We start from the raw sequence: 25,329 nt of genomic DNA on the forward strand, positions 1-25,329 counted from the left end.
AGCTGAAGAGCACAGGGACAGCACCCAAGCCCAGAGTTCAAGCCCCACGACCGACAAAAAAACAAACAAAAACAGGGTAAACTTAAAGCCTGGGAAAATCCCAAAGTTCAGATCATCTCTAGATGGGATACATTGAAAGTATTTTGCTATTACTTGGCTTTGCATAGGCTTAAGGCAACGAGTCTCAGGGTATGAGAGGAGAAATAGTAGCATAACTAAGATCTGGGTTTATTTGAAGTACATCCAAATACATACATCAGGAAAAAGTTCCCAGGATGTGTGAATACATTCCCATGTCCACTGCCACTTTCTCTCAAGAATAAAAGCACTTTCCAGTATTCCTTTCCCTATACTCCTTTGGTTTCACTTTTCCCCACAAATCAGCTACTTTGATGTTTTAACTTCTCTAGGAACTGCTGTGTTGTGTCACATAATTACCTTCAAGCTGCTCTTAAATCATACATTCAAAACAAAGTCATACTTAGTCCTCAATATATTATAGTTTCAGAAAAACAAAAGGCCTATGTAGTCATTATCTGGTCATTGCTATTGTCTGCTTTTTTTTTTTTTTTTTGGGTCCGGTCGTGGGGCCTGAACTCTGGGCCTGGGCGCTGTCCCTCAGCTCTTCAGCTCAAGGCTAGCGCTCTACCACTTGAGCCATAGTGCCACTGCCGGCTTTTTTCTTTTTGCTTATGTGGTGCTGAGGAATTGATCTCAGGCATGCAAGGCAAGCGCTCTACCACTGAGCCACCGTCCCAGCCTTATTGTCTGCTTTTCTAACATTCTGTAAATCTTTGTAGCTTCCTGTCTAGGGATTAGCACTCCAATTGATCATTCCTTTGTTGAATTTTGTCCAGCAAAGCATTCATCATGATTTTATGTGTGTATGACAATCTTGGAGCTTAAATTGAGTGCTGTCCCTCTAGCATTTTTTCAAAGCTGGCACTCTGCCACTTGAGCCATAGTTCTACTTTCTACTCTTTGGTGGGTAATTGGAAATCAGTATTAATGGGCCTTCCTTTCTGGATGTAAAGTTATGAACCACCAGCAACTGGTCACCGTGATATTTAAGGATTCTTAATATTTACAGACATTTAACATCATCTCAATTTATCCTAGCACAACTCCAATAGTTTACAAAGAATCTAAGAGTTTGAATGAATTTAAAGTCTTTGTAATAGAACATTGACTAGACTCTTGGTCTCCTTAGAGTGTGTAGTTTTCTACTCTAGTACATGACCACCCTCTTAGAAATTATTTCTCTATGATGAAGATCAAGCCCTGTGCTAGATGCTTTCCAAAATTAATTGAAGAGTCCTTTGTAAGATGTATTTTAACAAATTCAGGGCAACAACTACAAAGGGTATAATAAATTGAAGAAGGAACTTTCTCCTAAAAGGAATTTTAGGGAAGAACACATTAGAACAGGGAGACACTCAAAAGCTCTATCTAGCCAGGCGCCAGTGGTTCACGCTTGTTTGTAACCTTAGCTACTCAAGAGGCTGAGATCTGAGGATTGTGGCTCATCTGTCAGCCCAGGCAGAAAAGTTTATGAGACTCTTATCTCCAATTAACCAGGTTAATTAACTGGTTAATTGGAGATAAGAGTGGAGATGTTGCTCAAGTATCATCCTGGAGTAGAAAAACCAAATTAGGAGAGTTGCCCAGGCCCTGAGTTCAAGCCCCAAAGCAGGCAAAAGAGAAAAAAATAAAAACTATCTGTCTCCTGACAACCCTCTGAGTTCTTGAATTCGACGTCTGTCTAACTCTGTTAAAGTTGGTGGCTTTCTTCTACCCGTTCCCCCATCCCCCCTCCGGCAAGGCAGTTCTCTGGGTCCTGGAGCAGGAAGACAATGCTCCTCCTTTTTTCCCTCTTCACTTCACATGCCATTACAGACTGCTCTTTCTCCAGGCCCCAGCGCCCCCCACCCACTCGCCCTTTTCCATGAACGCTCAAAGGAGACAGACCACACCAGGTAGAATGGTCTGGTAAATAGCTTTAATCAGACGAGAGCCGCAGTGTTGGGGCCCACGGGGTCGATCCCCGGGGGGGACTATGGGTTCTCAGCTGCGTTCCGTGGACTGTCAGACTTCACGGAGGATTTGCTGCGCACCTTGCCCTGTCCGGGGCCACTGCAGTCACTTTTCACCGCCGAGGACTTCTGGATGGGCTTCTTCCCCGGCTTCTCAGGTTCCGGCTTCCTCTCCTCCCTGACCTTGGCGCTCAGCCTCCTTTCAGGCCCGGTATCTTCCTTCGAAGCCCGTCCTCTGCTCTCATCCATCACCTTGGCTCTGACTTCCTCCTTGGCCCGGACGCGCACCGACCCCCTGGCCTTGGCCTTGACCCGCCTGGTCTTCACGGTGACCTTCGAGTTGCATCTCCAGACCTCCCTGGCTTTCTTGGCTGCCTGGCGATGCGTGTGCCTCCTCCGGGGCAGGGCCTCGGGTCGGATCCTCCTCCAGCGGTTGGCCTCCTCCTGCTTGGGCCGGCTGGACTTTTTCCTGCCCTTGGGGATCTTACAGACCTTGAAGTAGCCGGCGGCCTCGCTGCCGCTGACCCGCAGGAGCGTGCCCCTGACCTCGGGCTTGCCCCAGTCCCCCGAGGAGCGGCCGGGCTTCTTGCGCACCAGGTAGCCCGCGTTTCCCAGCTCCCTCTTGAGCACCGCCAGGGTCAGGCCCTTGTGCTCGCCGATGGCCCTGAGCAGCAGCTGAGATACCCTGAGCACCGAGCGTGGGTCGCGTCTGGGGAGGCTCCCCAGAAATTTCTCCGCAGAATGCTGGGTTTTACTGTCGGCACGTTGGGGTTCGCCACTGGGCTCGGCTGCTTCCGCCATGGCCCCGCTTTCCCCCTGTGCGGGGCCACCGGCTATTTTGAATCAGCTCTGAGCGGGGCTTTGAATTTCATCTGCCCAACGCACAATCCGCTGAGGCTGGCGGCCGCGTCACAAAGGCAGGCGTGGGGGGCTGGGGTGGGGTGGGGGTGGAGGACTTTCAGATCCCAATTCCGGGACTGGCCCATCCCGCTCAAGAGGGGGGGGGGGGCTGTGTGTGTGTGTGGCATTACTAGGGCTTGAACTCAGCCTAGGAGCTGTCCCTGAACCTTTTCACTCAAGGCTGGTACTCTGACACTTGAGCTATGCCTCCACTTCCAGCTTTTTTTAAAAATTTATTTATTGTGGAGGTGATGGATAGAGGAGTTACAGTTACTTAAGGTAATCAGTGCATTTCTCGTCCAACTTGTTACCCCTTCCCTAATTTTTTAAAAATGATTTTTATTGAGATTAAGTGATTACATAAATTTCACTAATTTCACAGTATTGTGGGATAGTGATACATAAAGTCAGAAACACATGTTAACCCTCACAAAAGGCAAATTGTCATTGTCATGGTGTATAAAGTTTGTGAATTCTATCAGCTTTGACAACTATTTCTTCCAAACCTGGGGATATGTACATTTCTTTCCTTTTGTAAGAGGTTCCCTCTATCCCTCTCCTTCCCTCCCTCCCTCCCATTGCTGCCCTTGGGTTTTTTAGTTCATTTTTATCAATGTCCAGTGCAGCTGATGGGCCCTCTATTGTATTTTTCCCGTTTCCCTCTGATTCTGTGCCCTCCTCCTTGCTTCCCTCAGATGTGCACCTGTATAAACCATATATGAAGTCAAGAACATGGAGTCATTTAGAAATGATGCGACAAATTAAGAGGAGGTCCTTTGTTTCTATTTTGTCATATTTCCTTGCATTTTGGATTTAACATTGATATATCAGTGAGATCGTGTACCTTTTGTTTCTCTGGTCTTGGCTGACCTGGTTCAACATGATTTGTTCTAGTTCTATACATTTCCCTGCAAATATTTTGTCTTTTTTTTTTTTTTGGTCTGTTGTGGGGCTTGAACTTTGGGCTTGGGCGCTGTCCCTGCCCTCTTCAGCTTAAGGTGAGCACTTTACCGCTTGAGCCACAGCGCCACTTCTGGTTTTCTACTGATTTATTGGAGATGAGAGTCTCATGGACTTTTCTGCCCAGGCTGACTTTGAACTGTGATCCTCAGATCTCAGCCTCCTGACTAGCTAGGATTATAGATGTGAGCCACCGGTGCCCGGCTATTTTGTCCTTTCTAATGGCTGCATAATATATATAGGTACCACAATTTTTGGATCCATTCATCTGTAATGGGGCATCTAGATTGTTTCCATATCTTGACTATTGTGAACAGTGCAGCAATGAATATGGAAGCACATGTGTCCTTGTAGCCTGGTTCCTGTTGCTCAGGGTAGATGCCCAGGAGTGGTATGGCTGGGTTATAGAGGAGTTCTTTTCTTTTCTTCTTTTCTTTTTTTATTGTGAGAATACCGTACAGAGGAGTTACAATTACATGAGCAAGATAACGAGTACATTTCTCTTTTTATTGTGAAAATTCTGTATAGAGGGGTTACAATTACATGGGCAAGATAATAAGTACATTTCTTATCAAGCATTGTAGCCTCCTCCTTTGTTTCTCCTTCCCATCCTCCCCCGCCCCCCCACCCAATCCTCTTCCCCCCTCCCCCCAAACTAAAGTTGTAAAGTTCATTTTCAACATAATGACTTGTACATCTCATTGTTGTAATGGGTCCACCTGTATCCCTATTTAAACGATTTGTTTTTGCCCTTCCCCTACACAAATTATACCAACCTCAAATACAGTGAAAGCAGGGGTTATACTGTGGGGGAGGGACATACAAAGCAACAAAGAAATAATCTTATAAGTGTGTTAGAAACAATTGCATGAAAGAAAAAAAACACTTGAATACATATCTTAGGGTTCATTTCCCTAAAATCACCTTATCTGACCTTTTCTGCTTGACTCAGACATATACTAGTTATTGCAAATAAGGGAAACCATGGGACCTATGTTTCTTTGGGTCTGGCTTACTTCACTTAATGTAATTCTTTCCAAGTCTTTCCATTTCCTAACAAATGGGGCAATGTCATTCTTTCTGATGGAGGCATAGAATTACATTGTGTGTATATACCACATTTTCTTGATCCATTCATCTACTGAGGGGCATCTGGGTTGGTTCCATATCTTAGCTATAGTAAATAATGCTGCAATAAACATAGTCATGCTGGTAGCTTTAGTGTGGTCTTGTTTGTGAACATTTAGGTAAATGCCCAAAAGTGGGATTGCTGGGTCATAAGGGAGCTCTATGTAGAGTCTTTTGAGGAACCTCCATACTGCTTTCCAAAGTGGTTATGGGTACATTTCTTATCAAGCATTGTTGCCTCCTCTTTGTTTCCCCTTCCCATCCCTTCCCATACTCCCCCCTCATCCCCCCACCCGATTCTCCCCCCCCCATCAAAGTTGTAAAGTTCATTTTTCGACATAAGGACTTGTACATCTCATTGTTGCAGTGGGTCCACCTGTATCCCTAGTTAAACGATTTGTTTTTGCCCTTCCCCTCCACAAATTATACCAACCTCAAATACAGTGAAAGCAGGGGTTATACCGTGGGGGAGGGACATACAAAGCAATATAGAAATCATCTTATATGTTAGAAACAATTGCATAAAAAACATTTGAATACTTATCTTGGGGTTCATTCCCTTAACATCAACTTATCTGACCTTTTCTGCTTGTCTCAGACATATACTAATTATTGCAAATAAGGGAAACCATGGGACCTATGTTTCTTTGGGCCTGGCTTACTTCACTTAATATAATTTTTTCCAAGTCATAGAGGAGTTCTATATTTAGCTTTAGCTCCAGACTGCTTTCCAGAGGGGTTGTATTAGTGTACATTCTCATCAGCAGTGCAATAGGGTTCCTCTTTCTCTGCATCCCCTCCAGCATTTGTTGTCGGCTGACTAGGATGTGGACCATTCTGACTGGCAGTATCAGGGTTATTTCTATTTACATTTCCTTTATGGTCAGGGATGCTGAACATTTCCTCATGTGTTTCTATGCCATTTTTATCTCTTCTTCTGGGAAGTCTCTCTTTAGTTCCCTTGCCCATTTAATGATTGGTTTGTTCGGCTTGGGAGGAATTAGTTTCTTGACTATGTTGTATATAAGGGATATTAGGCCTTTGTCTGATATATTGCTGGTAAATATCTTTTCCCAATTGGTTGGTTGTCTTTCTAGCTCGATAGCTATGTCTTTAGCTGTGCAGAACTTTTTATTTTAAGGTAGTCCCATTTGTCCAGTCTTTCTCCAATTTGTTGTGATCCTGGGACTCTGTTCAGGAAGTTCCTGCCTGTGCCTATAAGTTCAAGTGTCTCTCCTACTCTGTCCTGCAGTAGTTTCAGAGTTTCAGGTTTGATGTTAAAGTCTTTTAATCCATTTTGAGTTGATGTTAGTGCATGGTGACAGACTGGGGTCCAGTTTTAGTTTTCTGCATGTGGCCACCCAGCTTTCCCAGCACCAATAGTTGAAGAGGCCGTGTTTCTTCCACTGTATGTTTTTGGCTCCTTTGCCAAATATCAGTTGACTATAGGCAGGTGATTTTATTTCTGGATCTTCTAATCTATTCCGTTGGTCCTCGGGTTTGTTTTTTGCCAGTACAGGCTGTTTTTGTTATTATGGCTCTATAATAGAGCTTGAAGTCTGGTATCATGATCCTTCCTGTGTTGTTTGTTTTGCCTAGAATTGCTTTGGCTTTGTTGTTCCATATGAATTTTTGGATTGTTTTCCTTATTTCAGTAAATAACATCATTGGGGTTTTGGTGGGAATTGTATTGAATTTTTGTATCATTTTTGGCAGTATGGCCATTTTCACAATACTGATTCTGCCTATCCAAGAACATGGAAGGTCTTTCCATTTCCTGGTATCCTCTTTGATTTCTTATTTTAGGCTTTTATAGTTTTCACTAAATAAGTCCTTTACATCTTTGGTTAGGTTAATTCCTAGATATTTTTTGAGGTTATTGTGAATGGGGTTGTTTCCTTGATTTCCCTTTCTGTTTGTACAGTGTTGGTGTATAGAAAGGCAACTGATTTTTGTATGTTAATTTTGCATCCTGATACTTTGCCAAAGTGGTTTATAAGTTCTAGAATTTTGAGAGTGGAGTTTTGAGGGTTGTTAAGCTATAATATCATGTCATTATTTCTTCCTTCCCTAAGTGGATCCCTTTAATGTCTTTTTCTTGCCTTATTGCTCTGGCTAAACTTTTAATGGTTAATGGGAGATAAGAATCTCATACGGGGCTGGGAAGGTGGCTCAGTGGTGGAGCGTTTGCCTTGCATGCCTGAGGCCCTGGGTTTGATTCCTCAGCACCAAATAAGCAAAAAGAAAAAAGCCAGAAGTGGTGCTGTGGCTCAAGTGGTAGAGCGCTAGCCTTGAGCTGAAGAGCTGAGGGACAGTGCCCAGGCCCAGAGTTCAGGCCCCATGACCAGACCCCCCCCCAAAAAAAACCTCATAGACTTTTCTGCTCTGGCTGGCTTTGAACCAAGTTCCTTAGATCTCAGCCTCCCAAGTAATTAGGATTGCAGGCATGAGTCACAGGCCCAGTTTTTATTTTGGGGTGTGGAGGATGGAAGGCTTATTTTTAATTTTCATAACCTTCTGAGTGTCTCCTCCTCCTAGATCTCAACTACCCCAAACCTTTAAGGCCTGCGCCTTCCTGATATCACCTGTATGATCTCCAGGATTTTGTTCTGGACACATACTTACTCATGGTCCTGAATACCATCTACCCACATTTCCCTATGATGAGAGGAACTGCTTCCAACTCTCCAAAAACAAACCACACATTGTCTATATAAAGGAAAGGTGGAGTCGTGTGCCAGGGGCTCACACCTGTAATACTAGTTACTTGGGAGGCTGAGATCTGAGGATTGTGGTTCCAAGCTAGACCAGGCAGGAAAGGCTGTAAGACTCTTAACTCTAATTAACCATCAAAAAACTGGAAATGAGCTGGCCTGCAGTGGCTCACATCTGTAATCCCAGCTACTCAGGAGGCTGAGATTTGAGGGTCGCTGTTAGAAGCCAGAATAGGCAGGAAAGGCCCTGTGAGCCTCTTAACTCGAATAAACTACTTAGAAAAAAGTGGCGCTGTGGCTCAAGTGGTAGAGCGCTAAACTGGAGCAAAAAACAAAAACAAAAAACTCTCACTGACAACAGTGCCCAGGCCTTGATTTCAAGCCCCAGGACAGGTTAAAAAGAAAAAGAAAAAATGAAGGAAAAGGAAGGAAGGAAGGAAGGAAGGAAGGAAGGAAGGAAGGAAGAAAGGAAGGAAGGAAGGAAGGAAGGAAGGAAGGAAGGAAGGAAAGAAAGAAAGAAAGAAAGAAAGAAAGAAAGAAAGAAAGAAAGAAAGAAAGAAAGAAAGAAGTGGCTCAAAGCAAAAGAGCTGCGGGACAGCACCCAGGCCCTGAGTTCAAACTCCATGACCTACAAAGAAAAGAGGAAGCACAAGCCACTCAGAGACCTCATCTTTAGGTATCATGCATTAAATATCTGCAAAAATGGCTTCCCTGACTCTACACACAAGACTGTAAAGCAAAAAGAAGGAACCATGGTGGTCTCTCTACTCTAAACATAGATTCTTTTTGTAAAATTACCTTTCTTTATTGTCTGTAAGCAGTTTAAAAAAAAGTTATCATTCAACAAATCAGCTTATAAGTACAATGCATCTTAATGGAGAAACATTGATCCTTACACCTGGGAAGTTGTGGTTTCTCCTTCTGTTAAAGTGAAATAATCAAATGTTCTTTTCCCCATGTGAAAGGTTGTGTTCATTTTGCCTGGCAAAACTAATAAATCTTCACTTCCTTTTCTCCAAAACCCTGATCTCATTATGAATTAGCTTTGAGTTCAAGGGACCAAATTCCTGGTACCAAGATATATTTTCCTTTTGTTGACTTATCGTCTTCTATTTTTCTTAAATTTCATAATAATAGATATACTCTTTTCTTGGCTCACTCATTTTCAGCTTCCTTTGTTACATGCTTGAGAAATATTACCTTTTGTCATTCCTGGTCTACTTCCTTACATGCTCTATCAACTGCCAAAATAATAAAAGTATTTTTAAAACCACACATAGGAGAAAACTCTAGGGCCTTTATGAGACCTCAAGAGATGTGGGGGGCGGGCTTTTTAAACAAAAGACTGGACTTCAGGATTAGTATTCAAAGGTTTGAATTATCCAGAAGATTGTTAAAAAAAAAAAAGAAAGAAAGAAAGAAAAAGAAAAGAAAAAGAAAAACTCTTTCCTCTAAAGTTTTTGAGTTCTAAAATATAACTTTTTACAAGACATACACCAGACTACAAGTAATTACTTTGCAAAGTGTGTTGGCACTACAGGCTTTCAGATACAGCTGTCACTTTCTCTCAATTCATTAGTCGCTTATGTATAGCAATTCTTCATATTTTTATGGGAAATTTTGGTCCTCTGAACTCAATACCAATTCATAAAGACAGCATGATTTTGAAGAAAAAGGGAGCAAAGATAGAATAATTTTTCAAGACAATATTCAAACTATACACTGTTTTCTCAAGGGTGGGGAGGGGCGGGTAAGTTTTTAAGGAAACATCCCTAAAGTTTGTGCTTCTAGATGTACATATTGAGGTGTGATTTGGGTAACCAGATGGTAGCCTTGAATCTGATCATTTCCAGATGTGCTGGCATCAATCTCTTGCTGTCTCATATGCAACTCCATGGTCAGCCAGATAAGGAGGGGAGTCTGGTGACCTTGTCCAGACATTCTTGGGTTCCCTCACATAGAGGAAAGGGGTGGGGAGGGAGACTGGACAAGGAGAAAGAAAGAAAATGCCTTTTCAGCTTGCAGAACTGAAAGCATGATTGTTAGTATGTTGAGTTAGTACACATACACTACAGTTGCGTGCACATTAGTGTCTCTTCCCGTTATAATATGTTAGGTATTTCCTTATGGCCCACTCACCTTAAAATCTCTAAGAAGTACCAAATCTGCTGTGTGCTGATGAATAATATCTGTGTCTCTAACTAGGGAAGGTTTAGTCCTATAAAGTTAAGATGCTGTGGATTAAATGTGGTTTGTTCTCTCAATCCATGAAAACAAAACAGAAAAATAAAACACCTCACACTGAGTTTCATTGCTAATGCAATTAGCAATTTTGACGGGTGTTCAAGTCAGAGACACGGGGGGCTTATGAATGCTTTTTTCACACAAGTGGACTCTCACTGTCCCTGAGGACTGAATTAGTTGTTACAACAGCAGATTGTTATAAAGCCAGGTTGCTCCCCTTGGCGTTGTTTTCTCTTCCACATGCTGAAAGAAGAGGGAAAAGAGCAGAAAGGCAATCTCAACAGTCCAACAGGTTTTACTTGGAAGGAAAGCTTAGGAAAGGCAACCAAGTCTCCTTCAACCTGGCTGAAGGGGAAATGACACACATCCCCTTGCCTTATAAGTAGGGTCCCTTTAAATACTAGGCAGAAAAAGTGAAATCAGGGGGGCAGATGGAAGTTAGGTGAGGTGAAGGCGGGATGGGTGAGCAACATTGCTTTGACTGAGGAGTTCCAAGGTCCCACCAGCATCTGTGTCCACCAGCGGATCAGTACTAGATGTGGCCTTGGTCTCAGGCTCTCTTCCAAGATGGCAGGGTACATTTGTTCAGGGGGAAGGGGAGGGGAGATGACTCAGCAGCAAGGACAGTGCTAAGATATGGCTGTCAGGAGAAAGGTGAGTGCTCTCAGTTAAAGTCATTTTCCATCATGTGCACCAGCTGGCCTTTGCATTTTCCACCATGAATCGAAGCAGCATAAGCCCTTTGTTTATGCCATGCTCTTGGACTTCCCCATCCTCCAAAGCATAAGACAAAAGAAACCTCTATTCTTTATAAATTATTCAGTATCAATATCAGGCATCTTATAACTGCAACACAAAATAGGATGAAGATATAAATGTTCATTCTTCCCTGTCTGTGGCTCCTGGAATTTAGCAGTTATGTATCTTTTAAAATAATTTTTGTAAGTTATTTTTCTAATTCTTCAATATAGGGACACTGCATAGAAAAATACCTCCAAAATGCTATATGTCGCGACCGCCTCGACCCGCAAGGATGACGCGACAACAGGTTCTTCTCTCAGGCGGTTTATTCAGGACCTTGTTTACAGCTTCTTTACTCCTACTTCTCTCCTGCCCGCTTCTTCCTGCTTCATCCTGTTTCTCCTGCTTCTCCTTCCCATCCGCCCCCTCGCCCCGTTTATAAGCCTCCTGGATGGCCAATCCTGAAGCGCCACGTGGCATATACTGATAGGTCTGCAAACACAGAAGCAAACTAGGAGCCAAGTCATAGCCATATAAGGAGTTGTTTTTTACAGAGAGCACTCGACACGGGGAAGACGGAAGGCGGGAGCCTGCGCCATCTTAGGTCGGAGCCACACCACGCGGCCCGGCCATTTTATTTGGTCGCGGCTCCTGCAGCTCTCCACAGCTATAGGCTATAAAATGTGAATATTCCTAAAAGCGCAAAGTCCTTAAAAAGGAAAACATCAACTCTGCCAAGTGCTTGTGGGTTATGTCTGTAATCTTAGTTATTCAGGAGACTGAGATCTGAGTATCATGGCTCAAAGCCAGCCTATGCAGAAAAGTCTGTGAGATACCTATCTCCAATTAGCCAGCAAAAAAGCCAGAAATGGAGTGGAGGTTGGGCTCAAGTAGCAAAATGCTAGCTTTGAGAAAAAAAAAAAATCTCAGGGACAGCATCCAGGTCCTGAGTTCAAGGGCCTATGTCTAAGACTGGCACAAAAGAAAAAAAAGAAAAGAAAAGAAAGAACAACAATACAAAACAAACAAAAACACCCTTCTCTTATGGCTGTTGCTATAAGACTCACAACCCACCCATGCTGCTGTTTAGAGAAAAACAGTACCAGAGAACAATAGTACCAAACAAGTCTCTGAGGACCAAAGACTGGAGGAGAATGTCAGACACTTGCACAGGCCCAACTTTTATCCATACTTCTTCTTAGCCTGGCTTGTTTTTTTTTTTTTTGCTGTTTGTTTTTGGCTTATGAGTTTGTTGTGGGTTTTCTTTTTACTTCCCCATACATTCTTTATTTCTCTATAATAATAACAGAGTGCTCTCTCATAATTATTTCCTATACCTCCTTTCTCTCCATAGCTTCCTCATTACCATTTCTTATAATACTAAAATTTTAATACTTTAAACTATTGTTCAACTACTAGTTTGTCCCTTAAGAATTTAATTCTGGGGGGGAGGAAGTGGGGGAAGGATTGGGTGGGGGGCAGGGGAAGGATGGGAAGGGATGGGAAGGGAAAACAAAGGACAAGGCTACAATGCTTGATAAGAAATGTACTCATTATCTTGCCCATGTAATTGTAACCCCTCTGTACGGCATTTTCACAATAAAAAAAAAAAGAATTGAATTCTAACCCTCTGTGGCCTTACTGGGGAGGAACCTGAGGCATCTACTCACTTTTTACTTCATTTAAGTGTTTGGGTTATTGTTCACCTGCTGAAGTTTTTATTGCTGTCAGCTCTCTTATCTGTGAGAAAATAAAAAGGAAACTCACCCCAACAGTGTGAAAATCACAATCCATATGAAGAAGCAAGGCAATATTATGTCTCCCCAAACCTCACCAACTCAATAACTGAGTCTAAAGATAATGGATTGGCTAAAGGGCAGAAGAATTCAAAAGTTTACTTTTGTCTGTGTGTTTTCCAGTCTTGGGGCTTGAACTCAGAGCCTAGGTGCTGTCACTGAATGATTTTGCTCAAGTCTAGCACTTTGCCACTTGAGCCACAGCTTCATTTCTGGCTTTTTGATGTTTAATTGGAGATAAGAATCTCATGGACTTTCCTGAGCAGTCTCTGAACCAAAATCCTCAATCTCAGCTTCTTGAGTAGTTAGGATTACAGGCATGAGCCACTGGTGCCTGGCAAAAGTTTACTTTTAAAAATGATCATTGACCTCAAAGAAAACTCAAACAAACAGATAAATGGAGTCAGGAAATCAATTAAAGGCCTAAACAAGAAAGTCAGTAATATTAATGAGAAAACCAATAAAGAAATGGTCATTTGTTAGGAGAACCAAGCAGAAATGTTAAAAATGAAAAGATCAGTGAATCAAACAAAAACCACAATGATAATATTATCAGAAAAGATCAAGCAAAAAAATATTAGAGATAAAGGATAAGATGAGGAACTATTGTCCTCCAGACAATAACAAACAAAAAATGAGAAACTATGACTACAACCTATAAGAACTTTGAGGCACAATCAAAAGACCAAATCTAAGAACCACACGATTGGAGAAGAAGCTGAAATATAAACTAAAGGCACAGGAAACTTATTTAATGAAATTGCATCAGAAAATTTCCCAAATCTTGCTAATGATACAGACACCCATGTACAACAGATATTTGGAGCTTCAAATAGACATTATCAGAAAATAATTCCACATCACACTCAAAAGAAAGGATACTGAAAGCTACAAGAGAAAAAATGTCAGCTTACACACAAAGGTAAACACATAAGAATCACCTTTAAGCTGGGTGTCCATGGCTCACAGCTATAATCCACACTACTCAGGAGACTGAGATATGAGAATCGCCATGTGGAGCCAGCCTTGGCAAACAAATCCATGAAACTCGCATTTCCAAACTATTAGCAAAAAACCATACATGGAAGTGTGGCTCAAGTTGTAAAGTGCTAGCCATGACTGAAACATCCAAGAGCCAAGTGAGAGCCCTGAGTTCAAGTCCTAGTACCAGCACACACAGAAGAAACATCTGAGACTTCTCATCATGAACCTTACATACTAGGAAAACATAGAATTATCTATTTCAAGCCCTAAAAGAAAAGAACTGCTAACTAAGAATATGATGCTTAACAAAGTTATCACTCAATTTTTATGGAAAAATAATCAAATATCCTTTGGCTTCTTGCCATGGCAAGGATGACAGGTGTGCTCTACCATGCCCAGCTTCTTCTGCTTAGATCTTGGCAACATGATTCTTCTGATCTCAGCCTCCTTCAGCTGGTATAACAGGTGCACGGTCCCACATCCAGAGGGAGTCTTGACAACTTTTTTGTTCAGGCTGGCTAGAACTATTATCCTTCTTTTTTTTCTTTTTATTGTGAACATACTGTACAGAGGGGTTACAATTATATGGGCAAGTTAATTACTATTATCCTTCTTGATCTCAGCCTCCCAAGTAGCTAGGATTATAGAGACAAGCCACCAGCACCCACCTAACATATATTTTTTTAAAGAAGGAATTGACTACATTACTAATCACACATCTGAAATGACCATTTGCTCAAACAAGGAAACTGTCACAGGAAAACTGTGCTTAAGCTATTGTAAAATAGGAGCAAAGACTTTTTTCTTTTGCCTTCAAAACTATTAGCAATGTTATCTCATGTTGTTGAGCCCTTAGACGTTATTTCAATCTAATTATTTACAGGTTGAGGCCTCTATTCAAAAGAGTTCTGAACATAGAGATAACCCCAACATGGAGCTAATGGTCCTGATCAGGGACCATTTATGAAGTCCCTCATTGGCTCTTCCTTCAGATAGTTGGCCATCTCTGGTATTCTTGGTAACTCACACTACCCAAAGTGCTGGATGTGAATTTTGAATATAATGCATCTTGGTGTCAGAAAATCCCATTTCAAGTGTTAATCTCGTGCCTACCCATTGTTGGAAGGATAATTATGATAGCACATGAAATCTACATGGAAATGTGCCAGATCAGAGCAGAAATCACATCTGACTTAATCAAGGTTCTATTCTCAAGGAAAGCAGTGCCTATCAGCATGTAAACATGCTCAATAAATACTAGTTAACTGAAAAAACATAATGGTACCAATCCCTTTGAACCTCCAGGATTGAGAGATAAATAGACTTCTTTCTTTGTAAAGTTACCCAGCTTTAGACATTTCAGTATAGCTGCCCCTGGCACCACTCCCCTCCCCTCTTCTCTCCCCTCCTCCCCAGCAACCCAACCCAGCTTGGGGCAGCGGTGACTGCAGTGGTGGCAGTGAGGGGCCCCAGACTTGCAGTACCCTGTGGTGCCTCTTTACACAGGCCCGTGTAAGCAACCCAGCCCAAGGACCCAGACTGGCAGCGCCACCCTGCGCCTCCCTGTGCTGGCCCATGGAAACAGTCCAGCCCGGCACGGGTCTGACTGTCGCCAGAGCCGCGACACCAAACAGAAGAGCATAAAAGTAGTAAAAGCCGTGAAACACAGACCCAGCCTACACCACCACCCAGCAACGAACGTGGGACACGGTGTTGACCAGCAACCTACAGCACACAAAACCAGCGATCTGCCACAGCACCGCTGGACAGCTCCCAACCAGTACCAGGATAAGTGAGTATCCCACAGGGGACACCCTCCACCTAACTCCTACCCCCCACCACGGGAGACCAGCACTGGTGGTAACCCCAAGAACTTGACTTGGCCACCACCACCTGCACTACAGGTCCTAAGGAAGCTGGGAGCTGTGCAAGTGCACCAGCAACCACTGGGCACATCAGCAAGCCAGGCCTGACCAAGAGCACCCCTGGGAGGGAACACAAGCAGTCTAGGCTGCTGTGCCTTGACTAACAGCAGGAACTGCTTAGGATATCTAGTAGGCAGTTGAAGGAACCCTATCTGTGTCCCAGGCAGGAACCCTAGCAATCTTAACTGTTTGCCCCTGACTGATCAGGATCTGAGTGCACATCTCAGAAGAGGGTGGAGTGTATTTGCCCACCACAAACTAACAGGAGTAAGCCCTAAGTGAGTCAGACCAGCAGCTGGACAGCAGCCCCTCCCATAACAGAACCTTGGACCAGGTAAAATACTCTCAACCAGCCCAGTGCTGAGAGCAAGCTACATCAATTGATCCAGGAACAAATCCAGAACCACGCAAAGGTAGCCACCTAGTAACCAAAACATTGGTCTCCAACAATCTCTGAATCCACACATGAAAATCACAGTGAAAATTTACAAAATTCATCAATGGCTAAGACAGTAAACCAGACTCAAACCAGCCACCACACAGGGGAGAATCCCAGTGGGAGCAAAAAAGAAATGGAAGACAAACACTACATCCAAGAGATGATAGAGGCAATGACTCAAGAATCAAAGTGAGAAATAGATCAGAAATGTAAAGAACAAAGGAATGAGCTATCAAAAGAGATCCAGGCCTTCACACAAAACTAGATGTAGTACACACTTTGCTAAAAGATGAGATTAGTACTCTAAGGAATGACATAGAAATTATAAATGGCTCAATCTCCTACATGCAAAATTCAATTTCCTCCATGCAAACCACAATGGAAGCCACAGTTAATAGAATAAATGAAAGGGAAAAGAGAATATCAGGTACTGAAGACAAAATGCAGGCACTGGAAAAAAAAAGTTACAGATATAGAAAAAGCACTCAAAACATGCCAAAGGGAAGCCCAAGAACAAGCAGACAGTGCCAAGGAATTTAACCTTCATATAATTGGGGTGGACGATGGGGAGGAATACCAGAATAAAGGAATGCAATACTTATTCAATAAGATCATCACTGAAAACTTCCCCAGTCTTAAAAGAGAATATCTTACCTACATAACAGAGGCTTACAGAACACCTAACAAGCAAGATCCCAGGAGGAACACTGCTAGGCAAATTATAGTGAAAAATGCTAGATTTTAGCAATGAAGAAGCAATTCTTGCATGCAGCAAAAGCAAAGAAGGAGCTATACTACAATGGGAAAAAATTAGAATCACTGCAGATCTCTCCACACAGACACTGAATGCAAGGAAAGCCTGGGAAAGTACCATCTGAACCCTGAGGACCAACAACTGCCAGCCCAGATTGGTATATCCAGTGAAGCTAGCATTCACATTCGATGGAGAAACTAAAATTTTTAATAGTAAAGAAAAACTAAATGAATTCATAAACAATGAGCCAGCTTTACAAAGAACATTAAGAGTGGGATTACAATCCAAAGAAAGCATTCAAGAACAGGGATCCAGACCAGATATATATTGTTAGGAGACCAACTTAGTAAACACAGGAGGAAACGAAAGAAAAAAATCTCAGGAAAGTAGAAAATGACAGGAAATACAATACATCTCTCTAAAATGACCATAAATATTAATTGACTCAATTCATCAATCAAAAGAAAAAGAACTGCAGATTGGATCAGAAAACAAGATTTTCTGTCTTCAAGAGACCTGCCTCACAGCCAAAGATAAAAGCAAACTCTGAGTGAAAGGATGGAGGAGGATCTACCATGCAAATGCCCCCAGAAAGAAGGCAGGAGTTGGGCTGGGAAGGTGGCTCAGTGGTAGAGCGCTTGCCTTGCATGCATGAGGCCCTGGGTTCAATTCCCCAACACCACATAAGCAAAAAGGAAAAAGCTGGAAGTGGCGCTATGGCTCGAGTGGTAGAGCCTTGAGCTGAAGAGCTGAGGGACAGCACCCAGGCCCAGAGTTCAGGCCCCCATGACCGGACCCCCCCAAAAAAGAAGGCAGGACTTGTCATTATGATATCTGATAAAATTAACTTTACACTAAAATCACTACAAAAAGACAAAGAAGGTCACTATATAATAATACAGGTAACAATCCAAGAAGAGGATATCTATCTATATGCCCCAAACATTAGTGCACCCAAATGTTAAATACTCTCAGATTTACAGTAAATGATGGATTCAAATACAATAATACTAGGAGACTTAATACTCCACTCTCACCAAAGGACAGGTCTACCAACCAAAGAATTGGCAAAGAAATCTCTGAATTAAATGATGTCATATTTCAAGCAGACTTACTTAACTGACATATACTGAGTTTTCCACCCAACAACAACCCAGTACATTCTTCTCAGCAGCCCATGGAACTTTTTCTAAAATAGATCATCTCTTAGTTCATACAAAGAATTTAAGCAAATACAAGAAGATTGACATAATCCCCTGTATTTTATCTGACCATAGTGGAATCAAACTAGTTCTCAATAACAAGGCATACGGTAGAAAAAACTCAAACACATGGAAATCAAACAGCACACTGCTGAGCAACACATGGGTCACAGAAGAAATTAAAGAAGAAATTTAAAATTTCCTACAAGTCAATGAAAATGAAGACACATCACAAAGAAACCTATAGGACACAGTGAAAGCAGTCCAGAGGGGCAAGTATTTTGCTCTCAGTGCACACATCAAGAAAACAGAGACAGACCAAATAAACAATCTCATGATGCAACTAAAACTGGTAGAAAAAGTTGAAACTAAAGTTGCTAGACAGCGCGATAACTAAAATAAGAGCTAAAATTAATGAGACAGAAACTAAGCAAACTATAAATAAAATTAATAAAACAAAAGGCTGTTTTTTAAAAAAAATCAATAAAATTGATGGATCACTGGCAAGATTAAAAAAAAAGAGACCCAAATCAATAAGATCAAAGATGCCACAGGAAAAATTACAACAAACATCCAAGACAACCAAACAATTATAAAGAAATATTTCCAGACTTTATACTCACAAAAGAAGGAAAACCTAGCAGAAATGGATGAATTCCTAGAGAAATACAAATTGCCCAAACTGAGCCAAGAAGAAATAAATCAATTAAATACACCAGTAACCTACAACGCAATAGAGGAAGCAATCAGAAACTTTCCAACAAGGAAAAGCCCAGGACCAGATGGATTCACTACAGAATTCTGTAAGACCTTTAAAGAAGAACTAATACTTCTCAAGCTCTTCAGAGAAATAGAAGAAGAGGGAGTAATCCCAAACTCATTCTATGAAGCCAATATCACACTCATTCCTAAACCAGGCAAAGACCCAACAAAAAAAGAGAACTACAGACCAATCTCTTTGATGAACACAGATGCAAAGATCCTCAATAAAATTATAGCCAACAGAATTCAGAAACATATAAAAAATATCATACATTATGATCAAGTAGGGTTCATCCCAGAGATGCAGGGATGGTTTAACATATGTAAGTCAATAAATGTAATCCATCACATCAACAGATCCAAGGTCAAGAACCACATGATTATCTCCATTAATGCAGAAAAGGCTTTTGATAAAATACAACATTCATTCATGTTAAAATCTCTGGAAAAATAGGAATAGAAGGAACATTCCTTAAAACAACAAAAGCCTTATATGCCAGACCAACAGCCTATATTATACATAATGGAGAAAAACTACAACCAATTCCCCTAAAAACAGGAACAAGGTAAGGATGCCCTCTCTCAATATAGTTCTGGAATCCTTAGCCAGAACAATAAGGCAAGAAAAAGACATTAAAAGTATCTACATAAGGGAGGAAGAAGTTAAACTATCTCTTTTTGCAGATGACATGATTTTATACCTTAACGATCCCAAAAGCTCCATCACCAAACTCTTAGAGCTTGTAAACCACTTCGGCAAAGTAGCAGGATATAAAATTAACCCACAAAAACCACTCACCTTTCTGTACACCAACAATGTACAAGCAAAAAGGGAAATCAAGCAAACAACTCCATTCACAATAACCTCAAATGAAATAAAGTATCTAGGAATTAACTTTACAATGTAAAGGGTCTATTTCATGAAAACTATTTAAAGCCTTAAAAAAGGAATCATAGAGGATACCAGGAAATGGAAAGATCTCCCATGTTCCTGGATAGGCAGAATTAACCTAGTGAAAATGGCTATACTGCCAAAATTGATATACACATTCAATGCAATTATTAAAATCCCAATGATGTACTTTACTGAAACAGAGAAAACAGTCCAAAGGTTCATATGGAACAACAGTCCAAAGCAATTCTAGGCAAAAGAAACAATGCAGGAGGGATCACAATACTGGATTTCAAGCTCTACTATAGAGCCAAAATAATAAAGACAGCTTGGTACTGGCACAAAAAGAGACCCAAAGACCAACGGAACAGCCTAGAGGACCCAGAAATAAAGCTGCATATGTACAGTCAGTTGATATTTGACAAAGGAGACAAAGACATACAGTGGAAGAATCATAATCTTCAACTATTGATGCTGGGAAAACTCGGTGGCTACATGCAGAAAACTGAAAGTGTATCTTAGCCTGTCACCATGCACCAACATCAACTCAAAATGGATTAAAGACCTTAACATCAAACCTGATCCTCTGAAACTACTGCAGAACAGAGTAGGAGAGACACTTGAACTTATAGGCACAGACAGGAGCTTCCTGAACAGAGTCCCAGGGTCACAACAAATTGGAGAAAGACTGGACAAATGGGGCTACCTTAAAATAAAACATTTCTGCACAGACAAAGAAATAGCTGCCAAACTAGAAAGACAGCCAACTAATTGGGAAAACATATTTACCAGCAAAATATCAGACAAGGGTTTAATATCCATTATATACAGGGAACTCAAGAAACTGACCCCTCACAAATCTAACAAATCAATCATGAAGTGGGCAAGGGAACTAAAGAGAGACTTCTCAGAAGAAAAGATAAAAATGGCAAAGAAACTCATGAGGAAATGTTCATCATGAGGAAATGCAAATAAAAACAACACTGAGATACCACCTTACCTCAGTCAGAATGGCCCACATCCTAAAGTCAGTCAACCACAAATGCTGGAGGTAATGTGGAGAAAGAGGAACCCTACTGCATTGCTGGTGGGAATGGATACTAAATATAACCACTTTGGAAAACAGTTTGGAGATACCTCAGAAAGCTACATATAGACCTCCCCTATGACCCAGCCATACCACTCCTAGGCATCTACCCTGAGCAACCAGTATACAAGGACACATGCACTTCCATGTTTATTGCAGCACTGTTCACAATAGCCAAGATTTGGAAACAACCCAGATGCCCCACTACTGATGAGTGGATCCAAAAATTGTGGTACCTATATACAATGGAATATATGCAGCCATTAGAAAGGACAAAATAATGGCATTTGCAGGGGAATGGATGGAGCTAGAGCATATTATTTTGAGTGAAGTAAGCCAAGAACAAAGAGACAAACGGCACATGGTTTCCCTGATATGTAGATGCTAAAGTCAAAATACAAGAAGATATGGTAAAGTCATAGGACTCAAGAAACAAAGGACAGCCACCTATTTTGTCATATCATTGCTAAATAACTCCATGTTCTTAACCATATATATGGTACATATATGCACACAACAGAGGGAAGCTACTTGGGAATAGAATATACTTGATGTGGGAAAAATAATTTGTATTGTCAAAGCTCAAAGAATTCACAAACTATATAGACCATGATACTGACAATTTGCCTTGTGAAGGTTAAAATGTGTTGGTGACTTTAACTAAGTATCATTATTCCACAATACTGTGAAATATATGAAATGTATGTAATCACCTAATCTCAATTAAAGAAAAAAAAAGTGAGAGAAGGGATGGGCTAGGAGAGATGGGTGGCAATGTCGTCAGACACTTTGTACTCATACACTGTTTTGTAGAATGGGAACTTCTTTGTACAACTACTTAAAGATAATTTTGAAAAAGAAAGGGTAAAAACAAAAAGAAGTTTTTGTAGGTTACAATGGTTAAAGAAGTAAGGAAATAGGTGAGAAGAAAATCTCCCAGGGAATATGGTTGACAGACAAAGGTACATTACTCACATCCTTGGTGAGTTCCAAAATTACATAAAGTCCAATTGCTTACTTAGGATGAAATAAGGTATTTGTGAAAAATAAAGTCTAATTAAAGCTAAAGATATACCTTTAATCAAAGAACTCCTGAGAGGCTATGATTGTGTCACCACCTGGTGATCTGTGGTGACATGGGAGGTCCCTGGAGAGGAGAAGGGGGTACTGGTACTGGCAGGTGGGCCTTCAAACCCTCCAAAGCTAATATAGTGTCACCTTGCTGTGGCCTGAGCTCTCAGTTTTGGGAGTTTGTAGCCTCTCATGGCATATTCTCTGGGTCTTCAAAGAAGCAGCTAACAGTGTCAGTTATTGTAAGGTCTGCCCTGGGAAGGTGGGGCCGACTCCTCCCTCCTCTTGGCTAAGTCTCCTCCCAGTACCTGTACACGGGACTGTGGGAGGGTCCCAGGCTCTGAGGTCACATCCTCATTCAGTGGTACCACACCTTCCCTTCCCTGGTCATACCACCTCCCCACCCCTTCTCTAGATAAGGACGAGCATTCTGGACTTCGGCCATGTGCTGTCCACCATGCACGGCAGGGCAGCAGTTGGGTAACATAAACTTCTCTTCCTGCCTGAATACCACATGGCATGAATACCTAGGTTTGAATACCTAACTGAATGGTGCTGAAACCAGGGAGGGGTGTTTGAGTCAGGAATGTTAGAATTTCCTGTCCCTCAGCTTTCAGCTCAAGGCTAGCACTCTACCACTTGAGCCACAGTGTCACTTCCGGCTTTTTCTGCTTATGTGGTGCTAAGGAATCGAACCCAGGGCGTCATGCATGCGAGGCTAGCACCCTACCACTGAGCCACCTTCCCAGCCCCATGGAATGTTAGAATTTCCTGACCACCCCTTTTGCATTAAGAGAACTGCCTAAAAACTCCATGAGACTCTTCGGTTGGAATGCCTCTTGCAATTGCAATGGGGCTTAGCCAAAATATACAGTTTTTGCTGTTGCTATGGTAATGGTCAGAAGTCTGTTTACTTTCAGGCTTCCTTTGCTCTCTCCCTCTTTCTTTTCTCCATCCTTTTGGCTTGTGCCCTCAAGAGTGTTATACAGGTTGGGTCCCGGGGGACACCTGTCTAATTTCCCTCTCAATGGCTAGCCATTCTAGGTTTGATCTTTTTTTTTAATTTAATTTAATTTTATTTGTGAACATACTGTACAGAGGGGTTACAATTACATGGTCAGGATAATGCGTACATTTCTTACCAAGCATTGCAGCCTCCTCCTTTGGTTTACCCTTCACATCCCTTCCCAGTCTCCCCCCTCTAGGTTTGATCTTATAGTTCGATCTCTCTCTCTGTCTCTCTGTCTCTGTCTGTCTCTCTCTCTATCTCCCCCTCCTACACCTCCAGAGATAATTTAATTTAATTTGGTCACAATGCAAGTTAAAACTCTCATTATGACCACTGAGTTTTGTTACTGATTTTCCTCCTTGCATTATCTACGCAGACCCATAGAAAAATAACTGCAACACAAGTATTTGTTGGTCAATTCTTAGCAAGTTACAGGTAAGCTCTGCTCATTATTTCTGTTGGTCTCCTTGTTGCTTTGATTGGAAATAAAAAGGTTTTGTGGCAAAGACTCGTTGAATCCAGGATCGCAGTTCAAGGCCAGCCTGGGCAAAAAAATTCCTCTGAGACTCCATCTCCCAACTAACCAGCAAAGAAAGAGCCAGGGTGGAGGCCTGGTTCAAGAGACTCATCTCTAATTAACCACCCAAATGCTGGATGTGGCACTATGACTCAAAGTGGTAGAGTGCTAGCTTCAAGCAGAAGTGCTCAAGGACAGTGCCCAGGCCTGAGTTCAAAGCCTGTGAATGCCAGCTAGGACAGGCTATCTCAGCAACAAGCACCTAGACCCCCAGGAGGAGGCCAGATCTGACAATGAACCATGGAGAGGAGGTCATGTCACATCAGCCACTTTGTTCCTGCCCTTTCAAAACCAGAGTCAGGAGGTCAATAGAAATAAGAAGCCATGGATTTAATTTACCTAACATCAGTCAAATTGAGTGTAGAGATATTTTGAAGTCCAGTTGTTGAGGACAGTGACTCAAATATGGAGTCTCTGTAAGGTGTGCTGTAACATTCCTGAGAAGGAGAATTCATTCCAAGTTCTCTCACAAGGGATCTCACATCACACTCCCAAAGGAAGGTGAATACACTCCAGAACAAAAACAGCATGCCACCAGTGAAACATGTGCAATCATTTCTAAATGCCAGGAGAAATACTCTGGAATCATGGCTGAGCAGACAGACAGGTACAGCGGATGCCTCACAGAAATGACCACACATCCTTCTCTCACCGCTAACATGAGGGTCTATTCCTGTTTTGCCAATTGCAGTTTTAACTACATTTGAATTCCATCCACTTCCCAGATAATAATATTAATAGACAATATCAATAGATAGTATTAATATCTAATAATATATTATTAGATTATAATATGTAATAATACATAATAATTAGATAATTATCTAATACTATTTTTAAAATTTTTTTTTTAAAAAATAAGATCTGCCTGGCGCTGGTGGCTCACGCCTGTAATCCTAGCTACTCAGGAGGCTGAGATGTGAGGATCACGGTTCAAAGCTGGCCCAGGCAGGAAAGTCTGTGAGATAGAGGCTGCTTGTCTACAGGTGTCTTTCCTGCTAGCTTTAGCTGGTGTTTCGTGATATTGGATGTCTAGATGTTAACCCCTTGCTTTCATGCATGATAGATGCTTTCTCCTTGTCCTTCTCACCTTGCTCCAGGTATCTTCTCTTATTGCTAGGTTCAATTTTATCAGTTTTATTCTTTATGGCTTCTTTGCTTTGTGACATGTTTCTTTACCTTAGGACTTAAAAAAAATGTATCCCCTATTTTCTTTTAATATTTTTTACTATTTTTAATGTTTAGGCTTCTAATCCATGTTAATTTTATGTACAGATGATGGAGGTGTGTGTGTGTGTGTGTGTGTGTGTGTGTGTGTGTGTGTGTGTGTGTGTCCCCAGTACGACAGCATGGGCTAGGAATTAATTCACAGCCATCACCTTTTCTGGGGAGCTTCCTGGATCTTTTTCCTCATGAGGGAGGAGCTGGGTTCCCAGCGCACATCATTTCTCCGGATAGTTTGCATGAGAGGTGGGCAATGGTTTTTCTTCTTATCACGCCCGCATGTCTAGCACGTTGCTGGGACAGGATGGCGTCCACCTTAGATTGCGCAGCCGCAAAGGGGCGGGCTTCTAACTCCGCAACGTCAATCTCTCGCTAGGATTGGCTGAACTGACCCCTTGTTTCCGCAATCTCCTGCCCGCTAACGACAAGGAACATTAAAAAGGGGTGTTTGCACGCAGCCCATCTGTCCACCAGGGGGCGGCCCAGAGCTACCTCAAAGGTGAAAGTCTGTGGGCCTGGAGTGGATAAGGATGGAAAAGTCTCTCCGATCTCGCTGGGCACCCCTTTCCTGCACGTTAAGTCTAACTGGGTTTGCCTGGCCCTCCAAACGCCAGGCCCCCATCCCGCGCGCCGCCCCCTTGGCGCAGGCGGAGGATGGAAGCTGGGTGGTGGCTTCTGGGAGTTGTAGTCTCCCGGACACGTGCCCTGCAAAGCTCTGGCTTTACCTCTGTTCCTCATTAATGAGACATGGGTGAATAAGGATTCTGCAGGAGGCTACAGACAAGCTGGAGTAGAATATGATAACCTCTTGAGTTTCAACCTTGTGGAGACCTGGTCCTTCTCATTCAGTCTCTCTGTTGACATTTGAGTGTTTCCAAGCCGGTTTT

At 42.1% G+C, this 25,329-nt stretch overlaps 2 protein-coding genes across 2 annotated transcripts in view; one reads left to right on the plus strand and one right to left on the minus strand.

Moving 5' to 3' along the window:
* Positions 1–2,054: 2,054 nt before the first annotated feature.
* Positions 2,055–2,834, minus strand: LOC105987447 (testis-specific H1 histone). Its single transcript, XM_013018710.1, has one exon. The coding sequence runs from the start codon at positions 2,832–2,834 to the stop codon at positions 2,055–2,057; it is 780 nt and encodes a 259-aa protein (XP_012874164.1).
* A 7,603-nt stretch (positions 2,835–10,437) lies between these two features.
* LOC105987448 (olfactory receptor 10AD1-like) overlaps positions 10,438–25,329 on the plus strand; it is a 57,954-nt gene continuing 43,062 nt past the window's right edge. The window contains exons 1-2 of the mRNA XM_013018711.1: positions 10,438–10,441; positions 15,007–15,292. Of these exons, the coding sequence (XP_012874165.1) occupies positions 10,438–10,441; positions 15,007–15,292 (290 nt within the window). The remainder of the gene's footprint in view (positions 10,442–15,006; positions 15,293–25,329) is intronic.

The sequence above is a fragment of the Dipodomys ordii genome, unplaced genomic scaffold (assembly GCF_000151885.1).
Source record: "Dipodomys ordii isolate 6190 unplaced genomic scaffold, Dord_2.0 Scaffold42, whole genome shotgun sequence".
Classification (NCBI taxonomy): Eukaryota; Metazoa; Chordata; class Mammalia; order Rodentia; family Heteromyidae; genus Dipodomys; species Dipodomys ordii.